The sequence below is a fragment of the Dipodomys ordii genome, unplaced genomic scaffold (genome assembly GCF_000151885.1).
Source record: "Dipodomys ordii isolate 6190 unplaced genomic scaffold, Dord_2.0 Scaffold97, whole genome shotgun sequence".
Lineage (NCBI taxonomy): Eukaryota > Metazoa > Chordata > Mammalia > Rodentia > Heteromyidae > Dipodomys > Dipodomys ordii.
In genome coordinates, this window is record NW_012267313.1 from 7,651,954 (window position 1) to 7,677,132 (window position 25,179).

At 35.2% G+C, this 25,179-nt stretch overlaps 1 protein-coding gene across 2 annotated transcripts in view; it reads right to left on the reverse strand.

The window, feature by feature from the left end:
- Positions 1-1,596: 1,596 nt before the first annotated feature.
- Positions 1,597-25,179, reverse strand: part of Hbs1l (HBS1-like translational GTPase) — a 69,352-nt gene continuing 45,769 nt past the window's right edge. Inside the window, exons 5-15 of one of the 2 annotated variants that reach the window (XM_013026856.1) lie at positions 24,881-24,998; positions 24,020-24,166; positions 22,088-22,162; positions 21,433-21,550; positions 20,878-20,946; positions 17,688-17,792; positions 14,425-14,515; positions 13,978-14,086; positions 8,116-8,216; positions 3,760-3,904; positions 1,597-2,678 (exon numbers count right to left, since the gene is read on the reverse strand). In XM_013026856.1, coding sequence (XP_012882310.1) covers positions 2,667-2,678; positions 3,760-3,904; positions 8,116-8,216; positions 13,978-14,086; positions 14,425-14,515; positions 17,688-17,792; positions 20,878-20,946; positions 21,433-21,550; positions 22,088-22,162; positions 24,020-24,166; positions 24,881-24,998 — 1,090 coding nt within the window. In that variant the 3' untranslated portion in view covers positions 1,597-2,666. The remainder of the gene's footprint in view (positions 2,679-3,759; positions 3,905-8,115; positions 8,217-13,977; positions 14,087-14,424; positions 14,516-17,687; positions 17,793-20,877; positions 20,947-21,432; positions 21,551-22,087; positions 22,163-24,019; positions 24,167-24,880; positions 24,999-25,179) is intronic. The other variant, XM_013026854.1, reaches the window with a different exon arrangement.

Below are 25,179 nucleotides of genomic sequence, written 5' to 3' on the forward strand. Positions count from 1 at the left end.
TATGCATTCCTTACAGCCTTCAAATGGTATTGAATTCAGGATTTAGTTCCTAAAGCTTTGGACTAATGCTTTCCTCGACAGGGCAACATTCTCTCACATCTAAGTTGAGTTGATATTGTCTAAAGGAAACATGTAGCTAGGGCTACAGCTCAGTGCTTGCCTAAAAAGTGCAAGGCTCTGGGTTTGATCCTCAGTGTCATAAAAATATATATATAAAATTAAGATTTTAGACACATGGTTGAGAGCATGTCTGATTAAAAATAATAAAACAAACGCTTACTACAATAAAAGTGAAAAAAATTCTTGCTTCCATATGCTCAGTACACTGCATGCACTGTAGGTTTTCCTACAGTCCTATGATGTTTCTCATTCACCTTTAAATACATGTGCCCAAGGCAAGTTTGGAAAGTAACACATGAAGTCTGTGAGGTCAAGCTGTGCTGAAAATAAGTGGACTATGAGGTGCCTGAGGTAACACAAGGACGCGTCTACATCCTTTTGTATTAAGTAACCTCAGTCTTCCACTGCCAACACGCTTCTCCTTCAGTGAGTTCTTCTAATAACATTACCACCTTCAACAGCAAACTGTAAATACTACACAAATAACAAGACAGCAGCATTTTATCACAGTTTACAGGAGAAACAGATAAATTCATTTCTGCACTGAGCTATTTATAAAAGTCTGAATTAGAATGCTTAATTCTATCACAATCTTATGTAATATATACACAGTGTATGTTCTTCTTGCTACCCCACCATCCAAACTCCAGTACCTTGAATGTCAACCCCCTCCCCCAACTCCCAGCTCTGTGTTTCTGGGTATTACTTCATACTCCACTATGAGGTGGTCTCAGGCAAATAAAGAAAATCTGATTACTGTCAGTGGTGAAACGGTTCTAGGACTTGTAGAAGACGTGTTCTTTTGGCCTGTCCTTGCCCTTGTTAGCGCATCTGAGGATGGAGCATGGAGTCACCATTCTCTCTAGAACCTGGCAGTCCAGGGAATTAATTCTGTAAGGATTCCAAGGGCAAAGCAACACCAGCGAGGACTGGGGCCTCACGGATGTTGTGTGAGCTGTTTGACCTAGGCTGATTCAAGGCCAGGACTTCCTCTAACTATTGCAATTATATCAATAAAATGTTTGTTGATTAAGTCACTTTAAATCAGGTTTCTGTCATGTACCTCTTAAATTCCTAATTAATAAAATATGTAAATACCCTTTCTTGCTTGAGAAAGCTTAATTTCAAGTGACAACCTCACAAATACTTTTAAATAAATATATAGATATGATCACCTAGTGACTTTATGATCTCAGCACTTTACCATATGATGCTATTCTTCCGTGGATGGTGGCACATGCCTGTAATTCTAGCACTCAGGAGGCTGAGGCAGGAAGGTTGTGAGTTTGAAGCCAGCCCGGTCTATACAGAAAGACCTTATCTCAAAAGAAAAAAAAATGTTGCTACATATGTTAAGTAACCAATAGGCAAAATCACATAATTTTTAAATAAAATACTTTATAAAAATATTTCCTCAAATTAGAGTCTCAGGCTCCTTATATCCAGGAGGCAAATACTATTTTTTTGTTTTAGATTCATTTTTATTTTGACACTCAGATTTTTAATCCAATAAATGGCCCCATGGCATATTTTCATTGCATCCTTTTGTGTAGGCAAATACTTTTAAAATAAGTAAACCTTTGGGTTTGTCATTAAACTTTGAAGAAAAATACAAGTCTTTCTCCTAGGAACCACATTCTGTAATGTATATAAGCTAGAGATACAGTCATCATATAAATGATTCTGAAAGTTTTGTGCTAACATGAAAAGCAACTTATAGCTAGAAATAGGTAAGACTAAACTAGATTCACTGTTAGAATAAAAATTTTTAAATCATGTAAAAGAGACAGGAAGCTCAGGTGAAAACAATCCCACAGAAGTCCCAACTTGTATTGAGTGACAGTGATGGACCAAATTGTAAATGTGTAAGAAACAAAATAACAGTATGAATTCTGTTCAAACTAAGGCATTTGATTAACTTTTCAACTTAAGTGCTCTGGTTACTAAAGAGACAGCTTCCATAATTCCAAATTATGCTTTCAAAAATGACTTGATGGACAAAGGCATTTTTATGCTCAACACAGAATATCTTTATTATAACTTTCAGAAAGTCTGTTCCTAGAGTTAACAAAAAAAAGTGCCCAGGCCAACCATCGCCTACTCCAAAAGCCCAATTCAGTTACCTTCCCGTAAAACATATGCAGAACAGTCGAATGAAAAGAGAAACCTGCAAATATTGTGTGGTTTGACTGGAGTCCATTTCATGATGATTTAAACGGCCTTCTAGTATCATTTCTGATGTTTTCCATAAGTTTCAGCAAACAAATTCACTTACTATCATTCCAAAGAGAAAGATTCATCTTAAGTGAAAGTGCAGTATTAGCCCTTCTTTGTCAGTTGGCAACTTGAAATTTTTCCAGGAGTGATTATGAACACTTCTTGGCAGCCAACTATAGCTTTAACTTTGTCATGTAAAAATAAATATATCAGCTGCATTGTTTCCTAATTGCATAATTGGATTCCTTAAAAACAAAACAACAACAACACAACAAACCCAGCCATTCACTACTCCACTGCATTTGGAAGCATGGTAGAATTTTGGTTCATCATTCTTTTATCTGTGAAGAAAAAAAAATATTTTCTGTAATTTAACCACACTTGCAAGAGAAGAACAAAAAGACTATGAGTAAAATACTTCTAGCAAGTAGAAACTTTCATACAACTTTGTCCTCCCTTCCCTAGCCAAGCAGTTTATAAGATTTTCTGCAATCTCTCTATTATTCTCCACAAGAAACTCTACTACAGAATGCTCTTTTATAAAAAAAAAAAATGCCTTGATAGATTAAACCTGATGCTGATGATAAGGCTGCTAAGCAGGTTTACTGAGGAGAGGGCTGATCACTGTGCCTAGTGTTTTGTGTGGCCCTTCTCATTTCACAGCAATTCTAATTACCCATTTATAAATAAATAAGTCAAGGACCCCCTTTACAGATAATTCAATTGAAGAAGAAATACTTGTACTAGCTACAAGTCAGTGCAGCAAGAACACAAACAGTTCAGCTCTGGTCCAACCTTCTCTCTCCCACTGAATTCCATAAATATTTTATATAAATAATGATATTTAAACTTTTGGAAGGAATACTTAAGATTCTTCCATTAAATAAAATCAACACTCCCCAATTCATGTGATTCTTAGTATCTACACTTTCATATTGTGTGTGTGTGTGAGTGTGTACTAGTCCTGGGGCTTGAACTCAGGGCCTGGGCACTTACTGTCTGTGAGCATTTTTTGTTCAAGGCCTAGTACGCTCTACTATTTAAGCCACAGCTCCACTTCCAGCTTTTTGGTAGTTAACTGGAAATAAGTGTCTCACAAACTTTCCTGCCCAGGCTGGCTTCAAACCACTATCCTCAGATCTTAGCCTCCAGAGTAGTTAGAATTACAGGTTTGAGCCACTGGCACCTGACAGAACTGTTCTACTATTCTTATAGACCTTATAGATTCTCATATATTTTCTATGCAACAAAATATCTTCTGATCAGTCTTTTAACCTGTTAATATTAATTTTAATTTCCTGTCCTAATAACATTCTTGTGCTTTCCTTTAGTTATATAGTATCAGCCATCATCCTTAAAAATTCATCATTCTTAAAAAGAGAGAATATAACTATAAAAAAAGACTCAGTCACTTCAAAATACCTCAGTGACGACACCAGCAGCAATTGTAGAACCGCTGTAACGCAGCATGAACCTCCCCAGCTCCTTGAAGTCTTTGTAAAGCTCAAGGGCTACTGGTCTTTGTGTTTGTAGTTCCACCAATGCATTCTGGCCTTTAGTCAATAACCTAGAAAGGGGGGAAAGGTACAAATACTGTCAAGCTGAATGATGTACTAACAATAACCTGAAAAGCGAATACTTTATATTTAGTCAATAAACGTTATCTTCTGAAAACTGAAAAATGCTGTTTTTTAAATATGAAAATATATGCCTTTTGAGTCCTTTTGACTTAAAAGAAATGCAGAGTAATTCATAAATTAAAAAATATTAGATACTTAATAAGTTTATATCCTAATCTTTCAAACACAAGTTCTACTGGAACCTAAAATGCTCAACACCCATCCTGATCAATATACTTTATTCCCTAAAGAAATCACAATGTTCAATTATCTAATAAAGGTAACTGCTGGGTAGCAGTGGCTCAGGAGTACAATCCTAGCTACTCAGGAGGCTGAAACCTAAAGGATCAAGGTTCAAAACCTGGGTAAAAATGTCTGTGAGACTCCATATCCAACTAATCAGCAAAAATCCAGGCTGGAGGCATCATGTTTTAGGTGGTAGAGAGCATGCCAAGAGCGAGCAAGCTCAAGGAGCTTTCATCCCCTAAATCAAGGGAGGGGACAGGAGGGGTGGGGAGAGGTAGGGAGGAAAGGACAGGGAAGGGGAGGAGAGAGGAGAGGGAATGAAAATACTAATCCTTGAAGTACATTTTAAAAGAGGAATATAAGGCCTGAGTCTTTTGCAGTAAAACTGTTTTGTTGTGGCGCTGCTTTTGAGACAGGCTCTTACTCTCACCTCAGGCTGGCCTCCAACTTTCAATCCTCTTGCTTGTATCCCAACAAGTACTAGAAGTACAGGCATGTACCACCACGCCTAGCACAACTAAAATTCAAATTTTTTATTATTAATAAGTTTTTTATTGTGAAAATACCGAACAGAGGGCTTACAATTACATGAGCAAGGTAATGAGTACTTTTCTTATCAAGCATTGTTGCCTCCTCCTTTGTTTCCCCTCACCATCCCTGCCCCCCATCAAAGCTGTAAAGTTCCTTTTTCAACATAATGTCTTGTACATCTCATTGTTGCAATGGGTCCACCTGTATCCCTAAACAATTTGTTTTTTCCCTTCCCCTCCCCAAATTATATCAACATCAAATACAGTGAAAACAGGGGTATTACCATGAGGGAGGGACATACAAAGCAACAAAGAAATCATCTTATAATTATGTTAGAAACAATACCAAGAGAGAAAAAACATTTGAGATCTTACCTTGTGGTTCATTTCGCCTAACATCATCTTATCTGACAGTTTCTGCTTGTCTCAGACATATACTAGTTATTGCAAATAAGGGAAACCATGGGACCTGTGTTTCTTTGGGCCTGGCTGACTTCACTTAATATAATTTTTTCCAAGTCTTTCCATTTCCTAACAAATGGGGCAATGTCATTCTTTCTGATGGAGGCATAGAATTCCATTGTGTATATATACCACCTTTTCTTGATCCATTCATCTACTGAGGGGCATCTGGGTTGGTTCCATATCTTAGCTATGGTAAATAATGCTGCAATAAACATAGTTGTGCTGGTAGCTTTAGTATGGTCTTGTTAGTGATCATTTAGGTAAATGCCCAAAAGTGGGATTGCTGGGTCATAGGAGAGCTCCATGTGGAGTCTTTTGAGGAACCTCCATACTGCTTTCCAAAGAGGTTGAACAAGTTTACACTCCCACCAACAATGCAGTAAGGTTCCCTTCTCTCCACATCCCCTCCAGCATCTGTTGTTATTAGAGTTCTTGATTATAGCCATTCTAACTGGGGTGAGGTGGTACCTCAGTGTTGTTTTAATTTGCATTTCTTTTATGGCTAGGGAGGTTGAGCATTTCTTCATGTGTCTATTGGCCATCCTTTTGCCCTCTTCAGAGAATTTTGAAATTGTGTGTAGGAAGCTATCTTTATTGTTGTGGTTTTTTTGTTTTGGTCAGTCGTGGGGCTTGAACTCTGGGCTTGGGAGCTGTCCCTGCACTCTTCAGCTCAATGCCAGCATTCTACTACTTGAGCCCCCACTTCCCGTTTTCCGATGGTTAATTGGAGATAAGATCTCATGGATTCTCCTGCCAGGGCTAGCTTTGAACTTAGATCCTCTGATCTCAGCCTCCTGAGTAGCTAGGATTATAGCCACCAATGCCCGGCTCCTTATTGTTTTTCATTTATGTTGATTTGTTATTTAACCCGAACCTTGTTTATGAGAAACACAGGCTCTGTCACTGAACTATAGACCCCGCCCAGTTCTAAATCAGGGAAATCTCTACATAAGTACTCAGATTACTCATATATATATATATATATATATATATATATATATATTCTTTTTTGTTTTTGGTCAGTCTTGGGGCTTGAACTCTGGGCCTGGGCACTGTCCCTTCAGCTGTTCAGCTCAAAGCAAGTGCTCTACTGCTTAAGCCACAGTGCCAATTCCTGTTTTCTGCTGGTTTATTGGAGACGAGAGTTTCATGGACTTTCCTGCTTGGGCTGGCTTTGAACCATGATCCTCAGATCTCAGCCTCCTGAGTAGCTAGCATTACAGGTGTGAGCCACTGATGCCCAGCTGTATATACTCTTATATATTATATTTCCTCATGGGAAATGAAGATTGATAGGCCAAGGCCAAACCACAAGTGGTTCCAAACAAAATCCCCATGCATGGGCTGCATTTTAATTTCATCTTGGTGTTCTCTAAAAAGAGAACATAAACTACCCTTTTTAAGATGAGTTCAGGGACAGACCAACTAAAACAAACAAGTTCTTCAAAAAATAAAACACATGAACATCTTCAAATACGGGCTTTAGATTATTTCAGTCCTATGTTTAGGAAGAGGATAATCAAATTTGTTCATGACTTATGCTTAATTTAATTTCTACAAAGTTCAATTCCATTCTGTGTACCACAGTCGGGTATACATGATCTGAAATGAAGGAAAAAGGTCAAGCAGTGTTGGTATGAAATAAGAGAAAAGGATAGGATACAGATAGATGATAGGAAAACCTATTGGAGAATATCTTCAACTCTAGGATCCTTGGGCGAGGATTTCCTAGCTGCTATAGACAGGGGGAAAATCAAGAGTAGACACAATGTAGCAACTCTAATAGAAAGTTTTCCTATTTTCTAGGTCAAACAACCTAGCTTTTGTATAAATTTTATATGAACCAAAGAAGTTAAAATCCTGCCTCTGCCACTTGTAAGGTTTTTACATCATGAGAGAGCCAATTCAAGAAAGCTGTTCATCTTAAGAGTTCTATTACTTACCTGAGAACATTATGGCAACCACGTATGCTAGAAACTTTCACAGACTCCTCCCAAAAAGAACCACCTTCAAGACAGAGGTAGAGCAGCTGCCCCTTCTAAGAAGCAAGACTGGGTTTCTAAGTGTGAAGCACCTCTTCTCTACCTGCAGTTTGGTCCACTACCCAACTAACCATGCTGGGCAGTGGCTTAGCAGGTGCACTTTGGTAGCATTCAAAGAAAAAAAAGGGGGTTTTGGGTGGGTTTCCCCACAGGGCTGAAGTTGAGGAAAACCCCACAGCAGAAGCAGCCAAGCCAAACTGAGATAGCCTTCAGCTTAATTGGACTAAGACACCTGTATTTTGTAAGATCTGTGACTAGCTTTTGTATTTTCTGGTTCCAATGTACTTAAGTTTCTCAGGAAGTTATTTCCTTCGAAAAGTCCCAGTACTGTCTCAGCAAAAGGAGAACTGTCCATACTCTGTCCTGGATACTAAATGATAATCAAAGAAGCCAAATGGTAATCATCAAAATGGTGATCAAAAAGGCTCTTGTGGACTAAAAACAAAAAAGAAAATACTTTCCAGGAGAGAAAAAGTAAGGCTAAAGAACATGTACATGACTGTGTTCCAAGCCAAGAGAATGAACTCATTAAGCTGGTTACAGGAAGTTAAGAAAGCCTAAAATTCAGATGTGAAACCAGAGGGAAGACATAATTCAAATTCATCTTATACAGCTAGTTTTTGAAATTTCTTTATTCTATATAGCATCAGTATTTAGGGCTCGATAAATACACATATATACATCTACCTGAAATTTATAGCTAAACAGGGGCTTAAGTGTTCTATTTTTAGGTTTGCTTTAATTCAGCCATAAAAAATAATTTGTGGAACAAGTAAAAGCAGATTTCACTTACCTGAAAACCTATACATATGAGCTTATCTATAAGCAATTTGCTTACATTGTTAGTGTTTACAATTTCTGCATTAACACACTCACTTAGGCTTTTTCTTCATGACTTCACCCGTGCTTTTGCTTAAGACACTAATCAGTCGTTTAATAACAGCAGGTTCACTGACAGTCTGGTAGTGTAACAGCACCTAAAACAAATAATTGCAACACTGAATAATTGCTTAACATAGTAATGCCTGTCCCTACATGCACAGTGTAAACTTTAGCAAACTGCATAATCTTTCTGTCTTTTTCCTTTGGAACAGTGAGGATAACAACACCTTGATGTCATAAAAATTTTAGCATTTAGAATAATCAGGTACAGTGGCATGCAATCTCTCTGTACCTCAGTTTCATCAGCTAGACCACAGGAAGGCTTTAATTGCATTGTGCAAAGAATCAAACAGGTTGAGGAGATGCCTGGCATAGATGCTCAATACCTATGGAAGGTTCCATCCTAAAAAGAAGGCACGTCATATTCAACAGCAATTCATGTGCTTATTGTTGGGTAATGAACATAAACTATTTATAGAGGAAAGGAAGAAAAATAACATTTTAAATTCCCCTAAATACCAAGCAGTGTGATTCAATCTTGTTTGTATGGGTGTTTAGATAGGCACTGAAATCCATCAGATATGAGTTCAAATCACTATCATCATGGCAAGCACTAAGTTTTCTCCCTGCAAAATTCCCATCCTCAGGTTCCTTATACTGAAATGAGGAAAATCAGAATATGTTATTTTAAGTAGTGCCTGGCACATGGAAAATGTTCAGTTGGTTAGATAACTTAATTTACACACCAGCTATCACTGTCCATTGTTTGACATGCATGGAAAATATTTTAAAAGTTTTGCAACGTAATGTGGCCATACAGCTATCTGTTGGAGCTAAGTTAGCTAACGACTACTTATGTTTGACATATAAAGGAATGATACCAAAAAGATAACGTAATTTGATGTGGCCATGGCATTTTAACTCACTTAGATCAGCTGGAACTACAAATCTCAAGAGTTCTCCCTATTTCAGCTTACTAAAGGATTTGTAGAAGTCACATAAAAGGTCTGTACAGATCCTAATCCATAGCAGAAGAATACAGGATGACTAGACTACCCTTATTTGAATAATAAACTTTAAGTGGACAAGCCAGGAACACCAGGAGTTCCTTTGTCATATCTGAGTTACAGTCTATACTCTAGCTACAGTGAAAAGACTGAATTCCCAGGAAGTAATAAAGCTATCAAATTTTAATTGGTTTGTAAACACCACTTTTACACTGTTTTGTTATACAGACACAGACACTTCAGAGCTAGAATTTCCTATTCAAAATATAGTTTTCCTATTCAGAAAACAGAAATGCAGGTTTAGTGATATAATAACCCTTGCCTAGCATGACTGAAGGCTCTGAGTTTCATTTCCAACACTACAGACAAAAATCAATGAAAGAAAGCAGAAATACAAGAGAGATAGTAGATACATAATCATAAAAACATTGGGAAGTCATTAAAAATCAAGTCACAAAGTAAAAAACAAGGTAAATTGGTAAATTTACTTCTTAAAAGTTTACTTTGTAAAAAACTAAGTCAAAGAAAATAAAGGTAAATTTGAAAATTAGGATTAGATTTAATTTCTCTGTCTTCGCAGCATCTTACAAAATTGTAAGTGAACAAAATGCTTGTTAAATACAAGTAAAAGAACCTATATACAAGACAAATGATTGTACAATATTTTAATTCAAATTATATAGCTCAAACCATAATTCAAACCAATCTGTACCAGAGTGTAACGGAGGGAAAAAAAATACTGCATTTCATAATGAAAGTGCTTAACCACTCACTATTCATGGTCATGACCTCTCAAGAGTGCCCAGATCTTCTTCTGTGAATGCAGACAATACTAACACAGTTCCACAGTTTCCTTTATCTACATTTCCCAAATCCCAGAAGACTGATAAAAGTTGCTTTTCCAAAGTCAGTTATGAACCTACTTAAATAGCAAAACTATACTTGAAGTAAAACAATTTATACTCCTGTGTATCACATATAGTATGAATATTGACAAAGTCTGACAGGGAATATTAATGTTTCCTTATAGGGTGTTCCAGTATTGGCCAACCACATGTTAGAATTGTATACAATATACACAATGACATTTATGTTTCTAAAATCCTACTATTACTGAATTCTAAAACATATAGACCTGAAGGGCTTCAGATTAGAACTTTTCTTTATGTGATGTTTTAAGAATCAAATTATCTAGTGTTCTATAAACTGTATTATGATATTAACTGATAAATAATTATTTTCCTTAAATTCTAAGAAGCCTACAGTTAAAATATATTAAGGACTATGTGGTCATTTTCCTTTCAAAGGAGTGCCAAGATCTTTAGGGAATGGACTGTTTTTTCAACAAATGGTATTGAAAAAACTAGATATCCACATGGAAAAGAATGAAGATGAAGTATTACTTACTACCATATACAAAACTTAACTGAAGGTCAGAGTCTGGGGGAAGGAGAGGCAGACATCATGTCCAGTTGTGAAGACACAAATCCCTGAAACAGCCCAAGAAACGGTTCAAGGAAATAGACAGAAAGACAATGCTTTCAAACAAAAATAGAGGTGTGTAGGGGAAAGAGCAGAAAAAAAACTTAAAAAGAGGCCAGGCACAGGTGGCTCATGCCTGCAATCCTAGCTACGCAGGAGGGTGAAATCTGAGGATTCTGGTAGTTTGAAACAAGCCTGGGCATAAAAGTCCATGAGACTCTTATCTCCAATAAACTGCTCAGGAAAAACCAGAAGTAGCACTGTGGCTCAAGTAGTAAAACAATAGCCTTGAGCAAAAGAAGCTCAGGAGCGGCACCCAGGCCAAGTTCAAGCCCCAGCACAAGAAAAGTGTAGTTGTGGAGGTGGGAGGGAAGGGATGGTAGGGAAAAACAAAGGAGGCAACAATGATTGATAAGAAATGTACTCATTACCTTGCTCATGGAACTGTAACCCCTCTGTATAGTATTTTCACAATAAAAAAAACTTACTAAAAAAAAAAGATTAAAAAAGAAGGCTGTTGAGAAGGGACCCTGGCTACGAGTGGAATTAAGAAATCTGTCCCTAGTGACTCAGATAATGCCTACCCTTGATTCCATTTCTATTTAAACATCTGAATTCCCTGTCATAATCTTTTGTCATTCTACAGGTAGAATAAGTGTTGTTTAGAAAACAACTAAGAATAAATATTTATATTTGAAAAATTGAACTCCAAAAATGGGTAAATTACTTAAAATGTTTCAAATATAACTGTAAAACATATAGAACAAAGTATAGAACAAAAAACTTCATGATACGGTACTTGGCAAGGCTTTCTCGGCTATGGCACCAAACGCATAAGGAACATAAGAAAAACAAATTTTCTTCAAAATACATAACACTATTGAGAAAAAGAAGACAACCCAAAGAATAAACAATATTTTTGAATTCTGTATCTGATAAAGGGTTAATACTCAGAACAAATAAAGAATTACTATAACAACAGACACACACATACACACACACACACACACAATTCTAATTCAAAAATGAGGCAAGAATGTCAACTGACATTTCCCCAAAGACACACAAATGGCTAATAAGTACATAGTAGCTCACTATCACTAATCATTACAGAAATGCAAATAAAAACCACATTGGGCAATTACTGTTGAATGCATACAGATTTTTACTTTGAAATAATAAAAAAAAACTAGAGATAGAAATTAGTGATACCCATATAACATTGTGAATGCATTTCATGCCATGGAATTACACTGAATCTCGGCCAAAATGGCAAATTCTGTTATGTACAGTTTAGTAAATTAGAAAAGAAATCAAACAGGAATTCAGCTCAAGTCTAATGTATTCTCTTGTTTTCTCTCTTAAACCATTTTAAAAAAGGGCAATTTACACACACTTATGCAGGAAACTGTGTCTAGACAATAAACATTAGGAAATATTTTTTTGCTTAAAAATATTTTTTCTGAAAAATTTTCCCCAGAGTATGATTTTTTTTCTGATCAAATTTCATTCTGGTTTTTGTGACTCAATATACAAATGTCAAATGTCAAATCTCAAAACACAATGCCAACACTTTCAATTCATGCTTATTTTTTTAAATTTGTAAACAAGAAGACATTATTGCTATTCAAAGTAACTACTGACGACCTCTTGACCTCTCCACCTCTCCATTGGCAAATACAATTTGGATGAGTAAGATCATGCTGTAACCAACCTCTCCACCTTCCCCACATAGGACATTTTGATTTCTATGAATGAGTTCAATTCTACCAAAAGCCATCAAGTTGTAGTTACTTGCCGATTGACAGTATAAATTTTTAATAGTTAAAAATTACATATTCTCGGGTTGGGGATGAGGCTCAGTGGTAGAGCGCTTGCCTTGCATGCCTGAGGCCCTGGGTTCGATTCCTCAGCACCACATAAGCAAAAAGAAAAAAAAGCCGGAAGTAGCACTGTGGCTCAAGTGGTAGAGTGCTAGCCTTGAGCTGAAGAGCTGAGGGACAGCACCCAGGCCCAGAGTTCAGGCCCCATGACTGGACCCCCCCAAAAAATTACATATTCCCAACTATAATTATTTGGTGAGACACTTTTATTCCTTTTTTGTGTACAAAAGAAATTTTACAGAATTATTGAGGTACTTGAGCAGTATTCTACAAATACAGTTTTACATAACCAAATTTATAAAGAAACAAAGAATTAAAGCAAGGTCCATAATTATCTCAAATGAAAATGTGTAATTATAAGATGAATTTACATGAGATAAATAATTTATTCCCAACCTCTAAAACATTCATTAGTTTCAAAAAGTTGGAAATTCAGTCATATGATGATCTTTTTTTTTTTTGGTTTGGTTTGTCATGGGGCTTGAACTCTGGGCCTGGGTGCTGTCCCTCAGCTCTTCAGCCCAAGGCTAGTGCTCTACCACTTGAGTCACAGCACCACTTCTAAAGTTCAATCATTACTGTCTTAATTTCATTCACTTGAAACACATTAAGCATTAAATACTGAAAATAATCCATTTATATTTTCAAATACAAATTTTTCATTGTTACATATAACCTACATGAGCTATTGATAAATAAAAACCTAACAAGAAAATATTTAAGTTACAATAGCAAAGTATGAAACTACAGAGTACAGTATTAAATCTATGAAAAAATAAACATAAAAGAGAAATTCAGAGTATTCACAAGCAATATTTTTCCTGTATAAATAAACGTATGAGATAAAAATCTTCTTTTCATATAAAACATGTGTCTTTAATTAATGTTGGTCAGTGTTAATATAACATGCAAGGTGTTCCTTTAGCACAATTAAAATTTACCATTTATCAAGCAATCATCAGTATATACATAATTTGCACACTACTGGGCAGATAATATGAGTATAAAATACAGTGAAACATGAGTAAGTATCCACCGATTATGCAATTAGGAAATACTATTTCCTAGATGTTTGAAGTTTCCAAAAGTTTCTAAAATCATCTATCACTTATAATCAGAAACACTACAAATAAGCATAGTAAGCAAAATAGAAAACTTGAAAGACCCAAATTTAAAACACTGGATAAAATCGCAAACACAGAAAAAGCCTATCTCCTTTTCCTCCAATACATTTTATTATCACAGTTTTTATCTGGTTGACTATGACATGCTTTCTCAATCCTACTGAAAAAAGCCCTTAGGCTTAAGAATTAAAATAGAAACCAACAACTAAATGACTTGCAAAATTCTACCTTTATGATTTTATAGATTAGAATGAGATTATTTAGAATAAATATGCCTAACACATCTAAAATTAAGTTATTACTTTTTTGGATAAGATTAAACTTATAAAGGCAAAATCAATACAACACTTTGAAACTTACAGGAAATCCTTTAGTGATCGGAACTTCAATATTAAAGATGAGGATTCGGGCTCTAAAACGAGTACAAGCTTTAATGGGTTCTTTGGGGCCACAAAATATGCAGCCAACACTGTAACAACAACAACAACAAAATGAAGATTAGGGGTAAATATATTTACATTCATTGCAAATCTCTCTGCAACTACTTGTAAAGAAATAAAAACAATGAGGCATATTAGACCCTTTTGTTAATTACTCCCTCTGAGTTAAAGCACTGCTTTATACTTTACAGCTTTCATTCAAAGAAAATTTGACAGTGTTAATTTCAATTTTAAGGACAATTTGCTAATATTACTCCAAATGTCTATTTTTGGCCAAATAAGATCCAAAATTGAGCTGGTAGGCTATAAAATTCAAGTGTTTTCAAATCCCAAAACAATTGTTGCTTAAACTCATTTTCTTACTCACTTGATTTTGATGATATCCATCCCAACCAAAGTAAGACTAACATGATCGCCTGCTGCTGCCCAATCGACGGGTTCATCATGAAGAGTGATTCCTGGAAATGAGTAAGAACCAAAGCATACGGTGAAACACCAAACCATAACAACCAAGAGAGCTTGGCTGGTTTGTGCTTCATCAGTCTCTACTCATCATTTTCAATTTGAATGGCCTGAGAGTGAGAAATGTAACTGTGAGCGTTGAGGAAAACACACTTCCGTTAGACTTGACTCTTCCAGATCACCCCCTAAACAGAAAGTGACTTGCATTTGACCATAAAAAGGCAGACTTCTTCTCATTAATCACCTATTTTAAACTCATTTATACAATCAAATGATGATCCATAAACAGGCCCTATTCAACCTTTACTGTGATATTAATGGATTCAGGCACAATGAAATAGTTCAAATTGAATATTTCATTATATTAGCTTTACTTCAATGTTCTGTGTTGTTGTTACTTGGATTTTTTTTTTTAGTTTTGAGGTTTTGTTAGTTTTGTGAGACTCTGTCTTAGAAATATTTATCCAACCAGAAGTGGTGGTGCACACCTGTAATCCCAGCACTCAGGATGTTAATCAGGACAGGAGATAAAAATTCAAAGTCACTCTCAGGTACATAATAAAAGACTCTGTCTCCAAAAAAAGCTTGTCAAATAAAAACTAATTAAATTTAATTATCAAATACAAATTATAATGAATACAATTATAAAATATAAAATTAAAATGATCATACTTGGTTCTTCTTTGCCCTAAGAATGTTACACTGCTGTCTCATATTTGTCTTCCTAAAAACTTTGAGGTTCTTCCCCACTACTCTATGTACTTAATATGTTAATTAAAAAAATGAGTTGGAATTTCTACTTGGTATTAGCAGGTTTACTCAAACCTCATTTTTTAAAGATTGTAGTTAAGAGCATCACAGTAGCAGCTTAAATATTCAGAGAGAAATGTGCATAGAACAGTCCAACAAACTAAGCAAAAGCAACCTGGTGAGAAGTGAAGGCTGAGAAACTGAACCTCCCTGCATTAGAAGAGAAGCTGTCAGGCAGGGCATTCTCCCCACTGCTTCCACCCAAGCTTCCCTTTAAAGAACACTAATGAGAGGTAATACCTGGAGTGCTCTGTGAAGCAGGGACAGAGAAAAGAGAAGAAAAGGATATGAAACTTTAGCGGTGACTAGATGAGCATTTAAGAAGTCACAGGGAACCTGTCTTAAACTCTGTGATGATTTTAAGATTATGTTCTATTATGTGTTATAAGAAAATTGTTATTTTCAAAAAATGTATTAACACTTAGGAGACTAGTATTTCAAAAGGACTGTAGCTCTTAATCACTTTTTTAAAGTGATTGCAGACTCACACCTGCAATCCCAGCTGCTCAGAAGGCTGAGATCTGAGGACTGAGGTTTGAACCCAGACTGAGGAAGAAATTCCATGAGATTCTTATCCACCAAAAAAAAAAAAAGCCAAGAGTGGAGATGTGGATCAAGTGGTAGCCTTGAGCAAAAAACCTCAGGGCATGCATCCAGGAATTCAAGTTATATATATTAGTTATGCATAGCCAATATATATATATATATATATATATATATATATATATATATATATCATTTAAAAAGAAAAGAAAACCCCAGAGAGGTACTTGAAAAATATTGAGCTATAGAAAATAATACTTCCTAAAGTAAAAATTACTTTTGACCTAAACAGAAATTTCAGAGACACTAACAAGCAGAAAAAAAACCAGTCTAATGAAAATAATGCTTTTTGTTTGTATAGCTACCTTTAAATGTAGCTTAAATACTTAAACTTTACTCATCTACTAAAATGCATTACTTTTTTAATATAATCACATATGAATTGGAAACAATGGCACATGCCTGTAACCCAAGCACTGGGGAGACTGAGACAAAGATTTGAGGCCAGCCTGGTCTACATAGCAAGACACTGTCAAAAAAAAAAAAAGAACAAGAGCTAAGGATACAAGAGGTAGCATGCATAAGGCCCTGGGTTCAATACCCAGCTGGGGACTGAAAAAAAAAATCCTACCTTTAAGCTGAACAAATGAAGTGTTCATTCAAATGTTTAAACTACTCAGATGTAACTCTACATATAAACTGAACTGAACACAACAGAGGGAACTACTAAATAGTTACACTTCAGCTTAAAGTTGTTATAAGTAATACTACTTTAAATTACATCTTCAATATTACAATGAAGTCACAGACTTAGCTGGAAGCCAGATTATAAGTATAGAACATAAAAGTATAGAATACATAGCCAGGCACCAGTGGCTCACGCCTGTAATCCTAGCTACTCAGGAGGCTGAGATCTGGGGATCATGGTTCAAAGCCAGCCAGGCAGGAAAGTCCATGAGACTCTTATCTCCAACAAACCACCAGAAAACCGGAAGTGGAACTGTGGCTCAAGTGGTAGAGCACTACCCTTGAGCTGAAGATCTGAGGGACAGTGCCCAGGCCCAGAGTTCAAGCCCCACAACTGACAAAAAAAGTATAGAATACAAACTTTTAAAATGTCTGTATGCACATTTAACATTTATATATATAAGGCTAAGACAGAAATAATTACCAACTGAGGTACATGAAAGAATATATTAGATTTCTGAGTAAAAGAAGTGGGTGTGGTAATATAAACCAGTTCTGCTCATTTTCAACATTAAGTTATCTATGTTTCTGTGTCACTTAAGCCTTACTATTTCATATATATATATATATATATATATATATATACACAATATATATGAATGAATTCTTGATCAAAGGTCATATGCATGTTCAAGCATAAGCACAATCAAACCTGTTATTCTGAGATAGAAATTTGAAAATGATACTGTTTGATTTGTCATTGACTAGTATCAGGTTGGGTTTAGGTCTCATTTCTTCTACAGAATATGATTTAAAATGTATCTGTCAGGTGTCTACACATCTGGTTTAATCCTAACCAGGCTTCTCGAATCAGTAGCAAAAACACAATGTTGCTGCAGTTAGAATGCTCTATGTACCTACACACACAGTCACAACAGAAAAAACAAAAATTGCTCAATGTTTTTACATATTAATCTCCAACAGTTAGTATCATTTTGACAGTCAGTTACAGTTTTAGTAAGAAGATATTTACTTTGGAGTTATAACTAAACTACTTTAAGAAAAAAAAAACAAACCCCCGCTGTCTCAAAGTCTATAATTTAGCAAAAGCATCTTGCTGATGAATACCTTTTGCAGTACAAGTTTCATTAGGAGGCATTGCCAACAGTCGGTCACCAGTCTGAATATAGCCAGCTTCAATTTTACCAGTCACACAAAATCCAGATCCCTGATCTGTAAAACATGCCAAAGTCTTATGATTCATAGAATAGAATATTTTAATGAACATCATACTAAATAAGGCATACTATTTTCATTTTTTTCTTACAAATAAAAACACTCCTATCTTTTTAAAGTGGTAGTCAGGTGTGGTTCATGCCTGTAATCCTAGCTACTCAGAAGGCTGAGATCTGAAGACTGGTTCAAAGCGAGACTGGGCAGGAAAGTTTATGAGACACTTATTTCCGGTTAATCATCAAAAAGCTGGAAGAGGAGCTGTGGCTCAAGTTACAGAATAATAGTTCAGGAACAGTGTCCAGGTCCTAAGTTCAATCCCCAAGATTGGTGTACATTTGTGCGCACATGTGCACACACACACACACAGGCTGCATCTCATTCCTTTTTCAATACTTGTTGAATGATTGCTAAATATAACCAACTACTAAACACTGGAAATAAAGAGATGACAATAGAATCACAATCTATTGGAAATTTACATCACAATCTATAGGAATTGTATACTAGTAAACAGATAAAAACAATTAAATTGAACTGAAACCAATACTACTTAAACAGAAAAAGATGCATCTAAGAATTTACAATGGCACACTAACGATGTAGCTCATTACACATGCTGAGTATGTGCAAGGCCCTGGGTTTAATGCCAGTAAGCCCACTCCTCACTCCCAAAACAATCTATAATGGTATGATGGGCATTTCAAAGAAACAGGAATAGGAATTTACCAGGTGAGTGTGTATTTGGGCTGGGGAAAATGAAGTGTTTGCTGACCCAGGAAACAGCATGTGCAAAGCCAAAACTGAATAGGAGTATGTGGAAAGAGCCAACATGGTTTGGAATCAGGAAGAAGAACTAGATTAATAATGAAGGAAAGACAGGACATGAGGCAACAGAAGTAGGTAAGGCAGAAATAATAAAAGAGGCCTCATAAATTATACTTACTGTTTGACCTTCACCTTTTATTAAGTAACTGGAAATCAACAAAAAAAAAAAGTGACCTAATGGCATTTCTGTGTTACAGTGAAGGCTGATGGAAATGCATTTATTACCCACAAAAAGGGAATCAATTCAACAATCTGGAATAATGAATGACAAGGGTAGCGTGATAGGGTCACTGAAGGATAATGACAAAAGTGCATCCAAGTTGATGCACTGACTAGGAATCAGAAAATTAAAGAACAAGACATATTTTTTCCCTTGGTGAGTTTCAAATGTCTACACAATATGGGTGGGCACCAGTCATACTATGTTCCACCAGCATAGTCTTCCAGGAACACTCTCCTAGGGAGTGCATGGAGCAGGAGAGAAGATCTGGTAGAGGTTAAGAGTTAGAAAGTATCAAGATGGGGCTGGGAAGGTGGCTCAGTGGTAGAGCACTTGCCTTGCATGCATGAGGCCCTGGGTTCGATTCCTCAGCACCACATAAGCAAAAAGAAAAAAGCCGGAAGTGGTGCTGTGGCTCAAGTGGTAGAGCGCTAGCCTTGAGCTGAAGAGCTGAGGGATAGTGCCCAGGCCCAGAGTTCAGGCCCCACAACCGGATCCCCCCCAAAAAAAAAGAAAGAAAGAAAAAATCAAGATGCAAGTGGTAAAGAAACTAGGGGATTCACTTTATAAGGAGCATTCACAGTAGAAGACAGCTGAGGAGCTAAAGCAGTTTCAGAGGCAGAGCATGAGAAGCTCACAGGACGCAAGGAAAGATCACAGAAACCAAAGGAGAAGAGTTCTCAGGTGGACTTGTCTACCAGCAATAGAGGTTAACACTAAATAAAGACAGAAAGAGAACTGAAAAGTGAAGTGTGCATTAACTTTTGCAAACAGAGCGCTGAGTGATCTTAGCAGTAATGCATGGGAAGAAACAGAACAGGCAAGTAATCTGAAGAGAGAACAGGAAATAAGAATGTAGGTATTAATTAAAACTATTTCTTGCAGTTTAGATAGTGGGTTTTTTGGAAACCACTGCCATCTTCCCTCTACCACCAGAACACTGGAAGCCAATAATTAGAATGATAGATTTTAATTTTACTGCATCATTTTTAAAAGCACCTTCATTCATTCATTTGTTAAACATTTTCTAAGTTCAGGGCTGGTCTTGCAGACACACAAGATACAATGATTGCTCTCAAGACACTCACAAAACAAACAGCACAGAAGTAAGTACAATACTGTAAGAAAAATGCAGTGATAGGGTACAGAGAGCACAGAGGGATGCCACAGGACATCCCTCTATTCCGTTCCAAATCCATTTTCATTGCCTGCTCAATGACAGTGGAGATTTAGGAGACAACTAACATCTTTACAGTAGTGGTTATTCCAACAAATGTGATATCCTTAAAATTTATTACGTTCTTTTATTCTAGTTCCATTTTATGATTTTCTGGATAGGATCTTGTACACATTAAGTAATATCTATTCTTAGATATTTATTCTTAGATATTTAATACTGTACCATCTCCAGTAGAGGAGTCTAAGCTCTTTCCATATTTATCCTTTTTCTCAGCCCTATGGTAACATGTAGGGTTTCTTCATATCTTCTGGCTCCTTTTTTATCATAATTAACAATTTTTGGTATTACATTTCCCATTTTACCCATATCTGTCTTCTACCTAGACTATTACAGATGGATAGCGCAAATGAAGAGAAGAATACCAAAACATGGAAACATGAGTAAATATAGTGGCAATACTGGTCCTAACTTAAGAAACAGTGAATGATCCACTTCGATTGGAGTGTATGGAAACTAAAAGGAACTAATGGGAGAGGAAAAAACACAAAGTTAGAAAGCAAAAGATAAGGTTTTCTTAATACTTAGCCAATGAAGATGAGATGGGAAAAGAAACTTAAAGAGTTTTCTAGGTAGAGGAGCCATGTGACTAGAACTGGGCATTTTAAGATTAACTTGATAGCTGAGGATATAGCTCAGTGGAACAACATTTGCCTAGCACACATGAGGTACTGAGTTCAAGCCTCACACCACAAGAATGAATTAAGATTAATTTGATAGTGTCAAACAGTATCAGAATAGAGAAGGGAGAAACAGAGAACAATAAAATAACTTTGATAAACAAGCCCTGCAGCACGTACCTTTGAAGACATCTGACACACATAATCTAAAAGGCTTGTCAATAGATCTCTGAGGAGGCTTGAAGGAATCTGGGAGAAAATGGCAAAAAGCAAAGTTGAATTTAAAGGGGCTGTAAATGTAGCTCAGCAGAAGACTATGTGATTAGTATGAACACAAGAGGTTCAATTTACAGCACCAAAGAAAGACTTGTTTTTACTCACTCCAATGAACCCATCCATCATTGTATCCTCACTTCTACTAAATTACAGTTGGTAAGTATTAGTTGTAAATAACTGATATTCATGTACTTTATATTTATAAAATGTATTTTGCCCATGTTATTCATTTAATTTCCACAACAATCCATGAGGAAGGTAGGGCAGGCTCAAGCTTCAGAGAAAATGAGTGTTAGTTGAAATATTACACATCATTTCAAAACTGGTATCCTAATTCCTCTGACCACAAATATAATGCTTTCTTCATACATACCACTCATATGTTGTCTCTCATGAAGAACTCTAAATAATTTATTAGTAACTTTTAATGTATTGCAAACAGAATGCCAGAACACTTACCAATTTGTTCTAATAAACATAGTCCTTTATACCATTTCGTGAGCTCACTAGATTGAGATCTTGTGATTAGATTTTCACCACTGAGACCACTTGTAGGAATAAAAGCCACATCACTTTCCTAATTAAAATATTGAACATATGAAATTAATTACAATTGTTTAAACAAAAACTTAAAGGATTCATCATTACCATAACTGCACCAAAATTTCTAAAGCAACTATAACATGTTTTTCAAAAGCTAAGTGAAATATATAACTCTATCTTCTGAGGTATCTGATCTAATAGTTTTGTTTCATTTTTGTTTTTATTTGTGGGAAATACAAAAATATACTCTAAAACACTCAATCACTTTTATCTAGTGACAGGCACATTACAGACTTTTGCTGGACAAACTTTTCTCTACCAATATTCTTTGTGATGTTATTTAGTATATGTAATGAGAAGATTTTCACCTCTATAAAATCTAAGCCAAATATTCAACATGTACAATTTTTAAGGTAAAATAGTCCAAAGAATATATTATATACATATACTAGGAAGAAATAGCAAGCAAAAAGGAGTTAAACACAGTTAATAAGATAAGAATATTAACTGGTTGTACAGTTTCCTTATATCAGTAAGATGATTTACAGAAATAACCAAATAAAATTCTTACCTTAAAACCTGCTTGCTTAAGAAATTGTCCAAGTTTTCCAGTAATCTCTTGAAATCTTTCTTGTTGCCAATTAACCTGACAAAGATCCAACTTATTTTTAGAATTGTGCCTTCAGAATATAATATATAATATTTCTACAATAAACTATAATCAAGACTATAAGTATAAAAATCTATCAAATATAAAATCTGCTAAAATTAAAACTTGACCAATTAAAATTTAATCTTGATATGGCCTAAAATTAATCTTTCCTAAAACAAAAAACTTACAACTGCTAATGTACTTAGAATTTTTAATATATATTAAAAGTGATTTTTGAATTTGGGAACAATAGTGATTTATTTATTTAACCATGCCAGAATCAACTATTGGAAAAAAATAAAATTGACACTCACCAGACTAAAAAAGTATTTGTAATATGAACTCATAATAATAATATGTAGTAATACTTAGGTGTAAATGTACTAATTAATATCTGAAACTTATCGAAATACATGATAAGTAAGATAGATCAATGAAGGGAGAAAGTAGAAAAATGTGATCGAAGTACTAGTAAAATCTTAACATAGTACACACAATATTGGTGTTTGTAATAAAATTCCTTCAACTTTTCTCTACATTTGAAATTGCCAATACTACAATGTTATAGGAAAAACTTTAAATACGCGTAATAATACTATAAAAGAACTACTAGAAAATGTAGGTATTTATCTGACCCAAGGGGAAAAACAATGTCTAAATAGAAAATCAAAAGAATGTGTATTTGAATATATGTTCAAATGAAAACCAAAGGAAGTGAGATTGTAGCTCAAGTGGTAGAGCGTTTGCCTTGAGCTGAAGAGTTCAGGGACAGCACCCAGGCCCAGAGTTCAAGCCCTACAACCAACCAAAAAAACAAAACAAAACAAAAATGATTTTCACAGTTTCCAAAGAAAATATAGTATTAATATTCATAAGCAATGAAGAAAGATTATGCTTTTAGTTGTTTCTTTTTTTTTTTTGCAACCCTGTGTATGAACTCATAACTTGTGCTTGCTAAACAAACATTCTACCACTTGAACCACATTTCCAGTCCAGAAAGATTATGCTCTTTTTTATCAAATAAAAAAATTCTTATAGCTTTCTTAAGAGGGATTTTGGAAAGTAAATATATTATATGTTACATAAGTAATAACCACAACTTTTCTCAAAGGCATTTGAATCACATTCAGCAAATCTTAAAAGAAAGTTAAGCACATGCCTATACTCCTAGGGACTCAGGAGGTTAAAATCAGAGTTCAAAGCCAGTCCAGGTTGGCTTTATTTTCCAAAATAAGCAGCAAAAAGCTGGATGGTCTGGTGGCATGGTTCAAGTGGTAGAGCACTAGTTGAGTGATTGTGAGGCTCAGAGTTCAAACCTTGGAATTGGCAAAGTAAAACAAAACATATATGCCCTTAAGCGCAATGATTTTCACACAACAAACTACTTCTAAAGACACTTACACATAACACACAAAACAACTGGAAGTCTTCAGAAGGATGGGATGATTGGAAATAAATCCTATCATTAAAACAGACTAAATTATAAAAGTAGTATCTTTATCCAAGACTTATTATTAGAAACATACATTATAATATTGATGTTGTCTTAAAAAAACAATATTGTAATGGAAAAGATCTTTGTGTGTAAAAACTGGAAGGATGTACCAAATAATTTCATACTTCCATCCTATATTATTGTTGTAATAAAAAATGATGTTTAAGTTCTGAAAATTAATTTTGAAAATGAGAAGACATTTTTGCCTAACAATTACTAATCAGTCATTTACTTAGCATAGGATTGTAAACACTCTTATTTTTAAGACAGAACTTGACTCATAAAAGTACTAGTCACATGGGATTCCACATGGCCAGAATAATATCTGAATTAGCACCAAAAACAAATTCTGATACCTGATCCATTTTATTGACTGCAACTGCAAGTTGTGTCACTCCAAGAGATCGGACCAAGAGGCCATGCTCTCGAGTTTGTCCTCCAGTCTCAAATCCAGCTTCAAATTCTCCCCTGCTGGCATCAACAACTAAGACAGCTACATCTGCCTACAGAAACCACAAACAAAACAAAATAAAAATAAAATTACTTTAATTCAAAGGACAAGTTACTCAACAATTTGGTCAGACTTCAAATACAACTCCAACCTAAAATCAAACACCAAATGCAAATAACATGAGAACTGCACAGATAAATATATAGGTATGTGTGTATATATATTTGTGCCAGAAACTAAGGCTTGAACGCAGGGCCTAGGCATTGTCCCTGAGTTTTTGTCTCAAGACTAGTGTTCCACCACTTGAGCTACAGCTCCACTTCTAGCTTTTTTGGTGCTTAACTAAAGATAAAAGTCTCCCCAACTTTCCTGCCCAGGCTGGCTTTGAACTGCAATCCTCAGCTCTCAACCTCTTAAGTAGCTACCAGCTGAATTACATTTTTTAATAAAAATTTGTATTATTAATATGTACTCACAGGATGCCAAAATAATGACATAAAGAAAAGTGTATATTTGATTATTTAACAATTAAACAATTAACAATTAAAATATCCGCGCAAATGGGAAAATATAAACAAAATTAGAACATAAGAAGGATGAATACTGTCAACATATAAGTTAAAATACTTGAAAAATAAAAAGTTCAACTTTTAAATAGTTCAAAAATTTTGAAATATACTGTATTTTCAACTTCTAGAATTATAACCCCAGTATCAAGTAAGTCATATAAATAAATTAGTGTAATTAGGTAAGAAAGTATTTATACCTGGGCCGCTCCCGTAATCATATTTGGAATAAAATCTTTATGGCCTGGAGCATCCATTAATGTAATAACTTTGGTTGCGGTTTCAAACTTTGTCATGCCAACATCCATTGTCACTCCCCTTAAAACAAAACAAATACACTTTGTAAACAGTCATTGATACAGGTTAAATTCCTAAACAACAGCCTAAATAATAAACTAAATAATGAGAACCTTATTGTTTTTATTTCAAATACCAAGCTATCAATTGGGGACATAACTTTGAGGGGGGGGGGAATTGAACTTTTTTGTTGTAATAAAAG